This window comes from Microtus pennsylvanicus, chromosome 1 (assembly GCF_037038515.1).
Source record: "Microtus pennsylvanicus isolate mMicPen1 chromosome 1, mMicPen1.hap1, whole genome shotgun sequence".
NCBI classification, from domain to species: Eukaryota; Metazoa; Chordata; class Mammalia; order Rodentia; family Cricetidae; genus Microtus; species Microtus pennsylvanicus.
In genome coordinates this window covers 146,239,788-146,251,319 of record NC_134579.1, presented here as the reverse complement: position 1 = coordinate 146,251,319, position 11,532 = coordinate 146,239,788, and the positions used below count along the sequence as shown (strand labels likewise).

General features: G+C 40.4%; 1 protein-coding gene across 1 annotated transcript; it reads left to right on the top strand.

Annotated features, from left to right (window-relative positions):
- The first annotated feature begins 10,346 nt into the window (after positions 1 to 10,346).
- On the top strand, positions 10,347 to 11,294 carry LOC142841993 (vomeronasal type-1 receptor 4-like). Its single transcript, XM_075958978.1, has one exon. The coding sequence runs from the start codon at positions 10,347 to 10,349 to the stop codon at positions 11,292 to 11,294; it is 948 nt and encodes a 315-aa protein (XP_075815093.1).
- Positions 11,295 to 11,532: the final 238 nt, after the last annotated feature.

Genomic DNA, 11,532 nt, shown 5'->3' with positions numbered 1-11,532 from the left:
CTCAACATAAAACCAGCTACACTGAACCTCAGAAAAAAAAAGTTAGAAGTGCACTTTGGCACATCTCAGTTACAGCCCCAGTGGTACAGACATTGAAAGAAACAATTAATAAATGAGATTTCCTGAACTGAGAAGCTTCTGTAGAGCAAAGGACATAGTCAACAAGGCACAATATCAGCTTATAGAATGGAAAAAGATCTTTACTTATAACTAATCCACTCCAAAAAATACAAAGAACTCAGGAATTAGTCATGAAAAGAACAAATAATCCAATAAATATATGGTACAGACCTAAACTGAAAACTCTCAACAGATGATCTCAAAATGGTTGAAAGATATTTAAAAAAATTCTCAAGCATAACATCCTTAACCATTAGAGGAATGCAAATCAGAACTCTGAGATTCTATTTTATCCCTGTAAGAATGACCAAGATTAAAAACGCTGTTGACAATTTATGCTTAGGAGACTGTGGAGTAAAGAAAAACATTTCCACTGCTGGTGGAAGTGCAAACTGTCACAGCCACTTTGGATCATAGTAGTGTGACGTTTTAGAAAATTACGCAACAATCTACTTTAAAACTCAGCAATACAAGTTTTGGGCCTATACAAAAAAGATGTTCAACCATACCATAAGGACATGTGCTCAACTATGTTCACAGCAGAATTGTTTTGTCATAGACAGAATCAGAAAACAACCCAAAATGCACCTCTTTTACACATATGATAAATGAAAGACATCATCCTTTACAATAGCCATAAATACCATAAAATGTCTTAGAGTAACTCTAGCCACACAAATGGAAAAATCCACATAAATAAGAACTTTAAATCTTTCAAGAAAGAAATTTAAGACATCAGAAAATGGAAAGATCTCCTATTCTCTTGTGAAGGTAGAACCAACAAAGCAAAAATGACAATCATACTGAAATCATTCTACAGATTCAATGCAAATACTCATTAAAATAACAGCAAAATTCTTCCCTGACCTCAAAAGAACAACTTTTGTTGTTTGTCCTCAACTTCATATGGAGAAACAAAACTCCGGATAACCTAAACAAACCTAAAATCCTGTACAATCAAGGAACTTTTGAATGTATCCCAATCTCTGACTTTAAACTTCACTATAGAGTCACAGTACTGAAAACAGCTTGATAACGGGTATAAGGATCAAAGAAACTGATATCAATCAACACACCTACTACAGATTTTTGACAAAGAAACAAAAACTGTAAAATGGAAAAGAAGCATATTAACCTGCTTATTTATTTTTAATTGTCCTGAAGCTGCAGTTCCCTGAGGCTACCTTTTCTGCAAACTTGCCTGTCCAGCTCCTAGCTGAAGCAGGGCTGCACGGCAGGGGGTAGGACATGCCATGCCGATTTTTAACTATCTTTTTTATTTTAAATTGAAAGCATAAAATTAGGAGACCTCCTGAATCCTCTCCTCTGTTCTACTGACCAACCCTGGGCTACTGACTGTGTGGGCTAAAATTTACTCTCTAAACTTACTCTTGCTTGCCCCCCCCCCCGCCCCCTCCCCAGGAGCTGGCTACTGCGCCTGCATGTGGTACCTCAACTTCAGCAGTAACTTAGGCGATTCTTGGGCCAAATGCCTTATTTCCTTCACTTTCCTACCCATTTAGCAAACAATAAAATTTGCATTTCTGCGACCATATCGCTTATGGACTCTAAATATCTCTGCCATTTGTTTTTGTCTCACTTTATCTTCCTTCAGCTATCAACATGCATATCCGAATACTCTTTCCTTATCCCAGATATATAACTTATTATTTACAAATTTTTACTCCCGAGTTAAATTTTCTGCTTTTCTGTACTTCTTTAAATTCTATTCTCTATTTCTGATCGCTCATTACTCACGTATCCACCTGTGGTGCAGTTTTTTCTCGTGGGTTCCTCACATTCTCCTCTATATGTCTCGTCATTTCTTCCGTGTTTTTTTTTGGGGGGGGTGGTGGTTCACAGATCAGTTCCACATTGGGAGCCATTATGTCAGGGTCTGGTATCAGCCCGGACCATAAATTATTTCTCTGGACCAGAGGAGAGGTGTGGGATTAAAGACACACTCATGTGGCTTTATCAGGAGGAACATTTTCAGTGAGCCCTCATGAAATCCTAAATTCAAATCCTGAAAATTCTTCTGCCTTTATTCTCCAAACAGCCATACATACCAAAACGTAGCTGAGGGGGAAATTCATCAGCATTCCATTTTCTAGGTAACCAGGTGAATGGCTGTGGTCATGTCCACACATCTACCTATGCCTGCTCTGTTGTCTTTCTGTCTTCCTGCTGTGTATGCCAGTTCTGTCACATAGGCCGAATTAGCATTTCTATCCCAGACATCCTTCAAATTACAAAGAAGGAGCAGAACAACATCCTGGCCCTTTGTTAGAGAGGTGACCACCTCCTGTGTGGCAGGCGCAAACTCTGGCCTGAGATTCTGGTCACCATACCATGTAGAAATATGAGACTACAAACAACTTTGTCACCATTTTTACACACCTGAGAAAAATCCAAGATCAGAGGTGTTGTTCCTTTTGGAGACTACAGTTCCCAGCATTCTCCTGGACTACGGATACCAGCGCAATGGAAAGCCACGCATGCGCAGGATCCTTTTGGACTACAAATTCCAGCGCAATGAGAAACCACACATGCGCAGGACATTTCTCCCAGCCGCCCCTGCGTTCCCTGTTAAAAACGGGGGGGGGGGGGGGGGGGGGGTCGCCACAAGCCGCTCTCTCTCTTCCCTTTCGTCTCTTCACCCCCGTCCCTCACCTGTTGTAACCCCCCCCCATTAAAGTGCACCCACCTGGGACCGCCATGTGTCTCATGTCTTCTTCCTAACCCCGCACCGCTGTGTGTCTCACATTCTGTCTCCACCCTCCCCCGCAGAAAGAATAACAAGAGGAATTACACAATTTTAACAAATTTCACAGAAACTGTGAAATAGAATCAAACTGGATGTCTATCAACTTATAAATAGATAAGAAAAATGTAGTACTTTTACACAGTATATTATGACTCAACTGTAAAAAAATAAAAAAAGAAAGAAAGGAAAGGAGGAAGATAGAGAAAGGGGAGAGAAGGAAAGGGAAGGAAAGGAAAGGAAGGGAGGGGGAGAGAAGAGAAGAGAAAAGAGAAGAGAGAAGAAAAAGAAAAACCTGCTGGATGAACAGGGACAACTCTTTTTAAGAAATTTCTGAAAGAGTTAACATCACTGTGAACAAAGTGGAGTTGCTGGGGAGGGTGCTCTCAGTGGCTCTGGAGAGAGAAAAGACAGATGAGGTGGAGAAACAGGTTCTTCTGACCTGAGTGCAGCTTCAAGCACTGGCTTCACAGCAAATCAAGGAGATGGAGGACGGTATGAAGCTGCGGGACACCAGGCAAAAGTCACCTTCACATAATCCCCCAGTGTCCTGCAACCCCTGCCTCACCCAACCAGGCATTTCTGTGGTCCCTGATTTCAGCAGAGATCTGCATGAATCAGGATGAGTGTTGGGATCCTGGTGAGAGTAATAGTGGCCCTTGCCTTAAATCAAAGGGCTGTTGTCCTTGATGGGGTGTGATTTCTTGAAGAAGACTGCAGCATAGGGTGTGAAAAGCTGGGCTAGATGGTGACACAAGGGAAGATGGGGGTGGGGACCTTGCAAGCTCCACTCCAGCACACCTGCCAGAGTGGGTTTTCTCCAACATGGTTTATATAATAAATGGCATTGTTTTGGTCAAAAAAATATTTTGAGAGATATTAAATTAAATTTAATGTTGCAGCTGGGCATGGTGGTATACACTTTTAATCTAGAATTTTGTAGGCAAAGACAGGCAGCTGTTCAAGGCCAGCCTGGTCTACATAGTGAGTTTCAGGACAGTATGACTCTGTAGAGAGAACCTACCAAGACAAAAAAGACCCTCAATGATTCATCTGTAGCCTGTAAGCTTTTATAATTGTTTAATTCTTATGCCTTTCACCTGTGTATATATATCATCATTGTGATTATATACTTCTTACTGCCTTCTCTCATGCCCTTCTCCTCTCCTGACCGATTTCTAGTCTTCTCTCCCTCTTTCTCTCTCCTCAAAAGACCTAATAAGGTCTCACCACGAAGCATTGGCTGACCTTGAACTTGCTCTGTAAATCAGGCTAGTTTCAAACTCAAAGAGCTACCTGCCTTGGCCTCCCAAGTACTGGGATTAAAAGAATCCACTACACCCAGGGACCTGTCCTTTTGGGCTGTCTCTTTTGTATGCAGGCCTTGAGTAGGTGAGCACCACTATGGGGTGCTCATGTTGTCATATCCATGTCATAACCAGCAGACAGTGTTTTTTAACAGTGCTGCTCTGGATCTTACAATCTTTGCCCCTCTTCTCCCAGTATTCCCTGAGTCTTGGAGAGGATGTAATAGATGTCGTGTTTATGTATCTGGACTTAATGACCAGGTATTCTCAACACTTTGAATACTTAGGAGTTTCTGTATTAACCATCCACCTCTGATAAGAAGTTTCTCTGATCCAGGCTGAATTGGGACGTGTCTGTATAATCATAGATATTTGGAAGACAGAAAACAGTGTCTGTTTTGCAAAACTGAGCAATCTTAGGGTAGAACTCTATTCTTCAGCAGAGCATGTGATACAGCTAGGACTAATCCACATATTATGTGGTCAAAATAAAACTTCAAGTGTGGTGCCATGTTGTCTATGGAACCTTAAAATACACCTTAAGAGCAGACGGCACAATCATCTCCAATAAAACAGTACAAGTGGTCTCTGTGGCCCTCGTCAGGGCTCAGCTTGGTCTAACAGCTGTGATGATTCCCACCACTGTCTTAAAACTTTTAAGGACATTCTCAGTCCTCAAGTTTACTTTCTGGTGTAGTTCATCTTGGGAAAATGCACATCTTCAGATACAGACTTTACACTCAGCCTAGTAAAGTTATCTGAGATTCACATTTCATCTGGGAGAGTAAATCTTTTCCTCTCGGGTGCATCAAACGCTGCACAGTAAACAAGGTCGTTGACATCATGGGTCACAAGCTGGTTCGTGTCCACTGGGAGGAAGAGTCCTGTCATCCTGTCCTTGATTTCGTCATGGCTCCTGCTACTAAGTAGACTTTCCAAGGCCCTTCACATCTATTGCATTCACAGGGCTGTGAGTGAGCCTCCGAGAGCAAGAGAGAGGTACGGTGACCACACTGCTCCTCTTCCCTCTGTCCTTTCGTAGACTTAGGACTTTCTTTCAGATTTCTTTTTCTCATGTTTTTCTCTCAAGTTAATTAAATTGTATCTTCTTCTTTTTCTTAGGAATCCCTGTCTTTATCCATAATAGTTTCACTCTTTTCCTCCTTTTATGTATTTCCATCTGTTCTAGACGAATATTCAATTTTATGAGGATCATCGCACTGATGTCTTTCTATAATTCTGAAATCTGGCAAAGGAAATTATAGCTTGGAGAAATTTGCTCTTTAACTCAAACTTCCAAAACTTGTTGCATAGATAGTTATAATATAGTCTTGTAACAAGTATTTGCAGTTTGGCAGTTACTATCCCCAACATTTTTGTTTGTCTGTTTGCTTTTCAAGACAGAGTTTCTCTGTGTAGCCCTAGCTGTCCTGCAACTCTCTTTGTAGACCAGGCTGGCTTCACACTCGCAGAGAACCAATAGCCTCCTGAGTGCTGGGATTAAAGGTGTGGCACACCGCACACAGCAACAACATTTGAATCCTGATGCTGTCTCTATAAGGACTGATTGACTTTAGATTCACGTCTCAGTCTCAGTTGTTTCCTATTACTCTGCTTTTGTCTTTGGATTCAATGCCCGACCTCAGGGTCCATTTTTAATTTCTCTTAATGTCATTGCATCTTCAAACCTCTCAACCATTATCCACACATATTCCTGTCACAGGGACTCTGTAATTCCTTTCCTTTAAAAATTACTTAAAAATAACTAATTTACTTTTATTTCATGTTTTGTCTGTGCATACATCTGTGTGAAGGTGTCAGATCCCTGAAACTGGAGTCACAGACAGTTATGAACTTCCCTTTGGCTGCTGGGATTGAACCCAGGTCCTCTGGAAGATCAGCCAGTGCTCTTAACTGATGAACCATCTCCCAGCTCTGTAATTAATTGCTATGATGGGGTTATTCATTACATAATAACTAATATGTTATTCCTTTTTTCAATGTACTGATAAATACTTGTGTAATTTCTCTAAAATTCATAATTACTGCAGAAAAGGGAAAATTTTACCCAAAATGAGCTATGACTTTCAGTGTTGTTTATCACCCGCATCCTGTGTGTCTGGTAGAGACAGATCTGTATTTGTGATGATTGTGCTATGAGAGTTACCTATCTTAAAGATATGAATGGTCTCAAGACCTGGGATACTGGAACATGCCTTTAACCACAGCACTCAGGAGGCAAAGGCAGGCCAGTATGAGGCCAGTCTGATCTACATAGTCTGGACAGCCAGGGATACTTGGGGAGACCCTGTCGTGTGTGTGTGTGTGTGTGTGTGTGTGTGTGTGTGTGTGTTATATAAATGGTCTCACTCAGACTACTTAAATGCTATTTCTCTCATGTCTGTTAGTTTTGTCAAATATTGTAAGATTTCTTGAAATATCCCATTGTATGCTTTCGCTTTGTAATTTTCTAGTTTGATATTCTGTATAGAGTTACATGTCATAATATTTCTGTACCTGTTAAATTTTTAAAAATGCCATACAGCAGGGCTTTCATGGGAGGTTTATTGGAAGAGAAGAGAGAAGGGGCAGAAAAGGGGACAGAGAAGGGTTCAGAGAGTGGTCTCAGGGGTCAAAAGTAGCAGAAGAGAGAGAGAGAGAGAAAGAGAGAGAGAGAGAGAGAGAGAGAGAGAGAGAGAGAGAGAGAGAGACAGGAGGTGGGCAAGACCCACCATTTAAAGGGAACATAGCAAATGTACACAGGGGTGCTCTTAGTAGCTGCAGCTGAGGACATATCTTTCAGGACCCCAAGGGTAGGCCACTATGGATGCCTGAATACTAACAGTACCCAAATTTAAATTTTCTATAATGAAGACATGGAAATGCAAGGAATGCTGAGAATGGAATGAATAGTCATCCCAGTGAAGAGCACAGCAATTGGTTGTCCAACACCAAATGGTCAGTCCTGAAAACATACATGTAAGTAACATTATATAGACTGAACAGGTCGTATTTCTGTACTTAGGAATTTCATACATTGTAGGGCCATATTAGACAGGCTCATATTTTTATATTGTTTGGCAGCCAGATTCTTAGGCCACAGTTTGCACCTGGCCACACGGGAGGTGGTCACCTTGCCATCCACACCGAAGCCATCCTAAACAAAAGGTGAGGATATGCTAATGTTGCTCTGCTTCATTTTTTTTTGTAATTTTGAGAGATCACCTGGAAAGAGGTGTTAATTTAGTCTGCTTGGTGTGGATGTAACCAAAATCATTCACCTGGCCACCTAGGAAACAGAATGCTAATGAACTTTTTCCTCAGTTTATGTTTATGTTTGGAGAATAAACACAAGTGAATTTTCAGGATGTGAACTCAGGATTTGATGAAGCACCCCTGAAAACTCCTCCTGATAAAATGATGTAGTTGTGTCTTTATTTTCATGCCTCTCCACTGGTCCAGAGAAATAATTTATGGTGCAGGATGGTCCCAGACCACGACAATACATACTTTATATGAATGCCCATTACAACAATTAAAAAAATAGAGGCCATGAATTTGAATGAGAAAAAGAGAGAGGATACATGGAAGGATTTGGAGTAAGGAAAGGCAAGGTGAATTGGTGATCTTATAATCTGAAAAGTAAATATATATATATTTAACATTAATAAGAAGATAAATAATATAATTTGAATGTAAAAAAGACATGAGATTGCTTAAGAAAGTAATTCTGTTTCCTTATCAGTATCCTTGTGTGGTATTATTTATTTAAGATGACATATTTCTGTTGGTTAGTTGAACAACATTTTACTACTATTTTTTATCCATCTTCTAAAATGTTCATACATTTATACAATATGTTTGGATGATTTAGACCCATCACAACTTCCTACCCACTCCCCTTGTGATCCCCCAAGTCATTCCATTTGCCTTTTTATTTGTTGATTTGTTTATTTGTTGTGTTTGTTCACGGAAGGGTATCTCTGTATAGTCCTGACAGTCCCAGAATTCACTCTGTAGACCAGGCTGGCTTCAAACTCAGAGATCTGTCTGCCTCTGTGCCTGCCTCCCAAATACTGAGATTAAAGACATGTGCTACCACTGCTTGGCCATTTCTTTCATCTTATGTCCAGATGTTTTGCTTGTATGTATATCTACAACCATGTGTGCAGTGCCTGAGAGGCCAAATCCCCTTGAACTGGAGTTACAGATGGTTGTTTGCAGCTATGTGGGTGCTGCAAACTGAACCCAAGTTATCTTAACCACTGAGCCAACATTTCCCCAGATCCTTTGTCATTCTTTTTCCACCTAAACTGTCTACATGTTCATTAACATTAAATCTCATACAGCATATGCAATGTAGTAAAGAGCAAATATCTAATGTTCCCTTGAGAACTGGAGTTATGTGCTCATCAGCATTTACACAATGTAATTGTACCTAACAAGGACCTCTGACCTGTTTGCATTTTTATTAAATCATGGATATAATAACAGGTAGCTGGAATGTCATGCTTGAGTGATGATATATGCTACATTTGAAATCTGATAGAAAAATCATACGTTTATGATATGGGATTCCCCTCTGTACACTGTGATTACCATAAATGAATAAAGACAACTGGCTTGGCCTGGTAGGGTAGAACAGAGCTAGGCGGGGGAGACAGAACTGAATGCTGTAAAAAAAAAAAAGGAGGATACAGTGAAAGAGAAGCCATGTAGCTGTAGTCAGACAAAACTTTAGCTAGTAAAGCACAGCTACATGGTAATACACAGATTAATAGAAATGGGTTAAATTAATAAGTAACAGTTCGCCAATAAGAAGCTAGGGCTAATGGACCAAGCAGTGATTTGATTAATACAGTTTCTGTGTGATTATTTCAGGGAGAAGCAGCCGGGGACAAACAAGCACCCTCCTTGCTACACATTTAGTCCCTTAGTCCAATTTGGTTTTTGTTATTGCTGTTAATTTATTGAGCCTTTATGAAGGCTATTGACAAATCCCACATTTGCACGTTTTCACACATCCACAAACGTGACTTTCATTCTACTCTCCCATGGCTTACATCTGTATCACTCTCCAATCTCCATTGCTTACACATGGCTAAGAGTCTCCCATTGGGTCTGTAAGTTTCTCTACCAGATTCCACATGTGAGCACATATATGGTGTTTACCTGTGTGAGACTGCCTTATTTCACATAACACGATGACCTGCAGTTCTGGGTCATTTCCTGGCAAATAATAGAAATGTTGACAGAAAATACATTTCTCTGAGAATGTGGTCAACACTGGGGCACGTAGAGTAGCAACTGTCCCTTCGTGTTCTCCAGCTCTTCACAGGGACCGAGTTCCTAAACTGCTTCAGAAATTTGTTAGTGACAGAGGACTGGACTCAGAGACAAAACCCAAGCGGAGAATCTACTTTTGGGGAAAATTGTTTTATTCTTTTCTTTTACGTGTACAAGTGTTTTACCTGCATGTATGTTTGTGTGGTATGTGCATGTCTGGGGCCCACAGAGGCCAGAAGAAGGTATCAGATTCTCTAAAATTGGAGTTAAAAACAGTAGTGAGCCCCCAAATGAACGCAAGGAATCAAACTCGGGTCCTCTAGAAGAGCCACTAGTGCTCTTCACTGCTGAGCAACTCTACAGCCCCTTTACTGAGAATATGAAGATAAATACCTTGGGAGAGTGTTGCATGCAATTGAAACGCTAAAGATGTTTAAATACTCATGTTACTGTCTCTGTTTTACACAGTCTTCTTGGGAAAGATCAGACTTTTCAAACAGGATTTTTAAAATACACAAGATGAGCTACTGAATAAAAACCCTATGACATGCAAATTTGCATTTCAGCCTATTAACAGATCCTGCCACTTAATATAACAGCACACAGAAGATTTTTCCATTAAGCACACCTGCTTCAACACCTTCTGTCCTCTGATGTTCTCAAGATTTCCTGGAATGTAGTTCCAGGAGGCAGCAAGTTTGGACCTGAGAAACAAAGGAGTTTGACATTTCTCCAACCTTCTCTCCTTCTGAAGTGTCAATCACTATATTTTCCCACAAACATCAGTATGTAATTAGTTATAACTGAACCCACTTAGATTTCAGTGAAGGCCTGACAAGCCTAATAATATCTAAAACATCACTGAGGTGATGTCTCCAAGCAGCGCCATCTTGCGGGGGTTCCTCGTATCCCAGCTCTGTGTGGGTGTCATAGGGAACTCACTGCTCTTCATGCTGTATGTGTACAGCTTCTTAGTCAGATCCCGCTTTAGCAGACCTATCGATCCCATTTTCATGCACCTGGTGCTTGTCAACATGTTGACAATCATATTCGCTATGATATCATATATCATGTCATCCTTTGGAGTCAGACACTTTCTGGATGATGCCGGCTGTAAGGCAGTTTTATATGTGTTCAGAGTCACCCGGGGTTTGTCCATCTGCACTACCTCCATTCTAAGCACGTTCCAAGCCATCACCATCATTCCTAGTAACTCTAAGTGGGCATGGCTTAAGCCTAAACTCTCTACATGGACTTGTTGCTCCTTCCTGTTTGCCTGGCTCATCAACCTGCTCATATATGTGCACGTCATTGAGAGTGTGGTAGCTAAAATCAATTACACTGATGTTGGTGATGGATATTATCATGTTTACTGTAAAAGAATACTACCACATTACTTGGCTCAAGAATTTTTCATAAGTGGTATCCTAATAGGAGACATTCTCTTTATGACCATTATGATGTTGACCAGTTTCTACATGGTGATTCTCCTTTACAAACATCGCAAGGGAGCCCAGTATCTCCGTAGTCAAAGCCTCTCCAGCCAGCAATCTCCTGAGCTCAGAGCCACTCACAGCATCTTGCTGCTGGTGAGCTGTTTTGTGATCTTTTACTGGTTGAACAATTTCATCACCCTTTATGGGTTGTATTCACATGAAACAATACCAACATTGGGGGTAATTATTGCAATTGTGTCATCATTCTACCCCACTCTCTGCCCATTTTTACTGATGAGCAATAATAAAATAATTTCCCAGTTTATTTCTTATTTATCAATGCTGAGAATTACTTGTTTTCAAAGAGCATTTGGTGGATGATATGAAGGCCAGATGTCCTCATCTACAAATAAATCTCTTTAATGATGTATGTGATAAGTTGGAAGCTATGTGGCTCTTGATCCTTGATATGGTCCATGTTAGAATTCACACAAGTTGTACGTTTTCAAATCTTAGATTATATTTTGTCTCAGTAAAAATTACATTTATACCATTTCTTTAATTTTTGTATTTACTGTCAACTTAAATTATAATACCTTGGACCTTGCTATAAAAAAAA

Bases quoted from the DNA above. Each gene is read 5' to 3' on its own strand.
- LOC142841993 (XM_075958978.1), top strand. From the start codon at position 10,347: ATGTCTCCAAGCAGCGCCATCTTGCGGGGGTTCCTCGTATCCCAGCTC.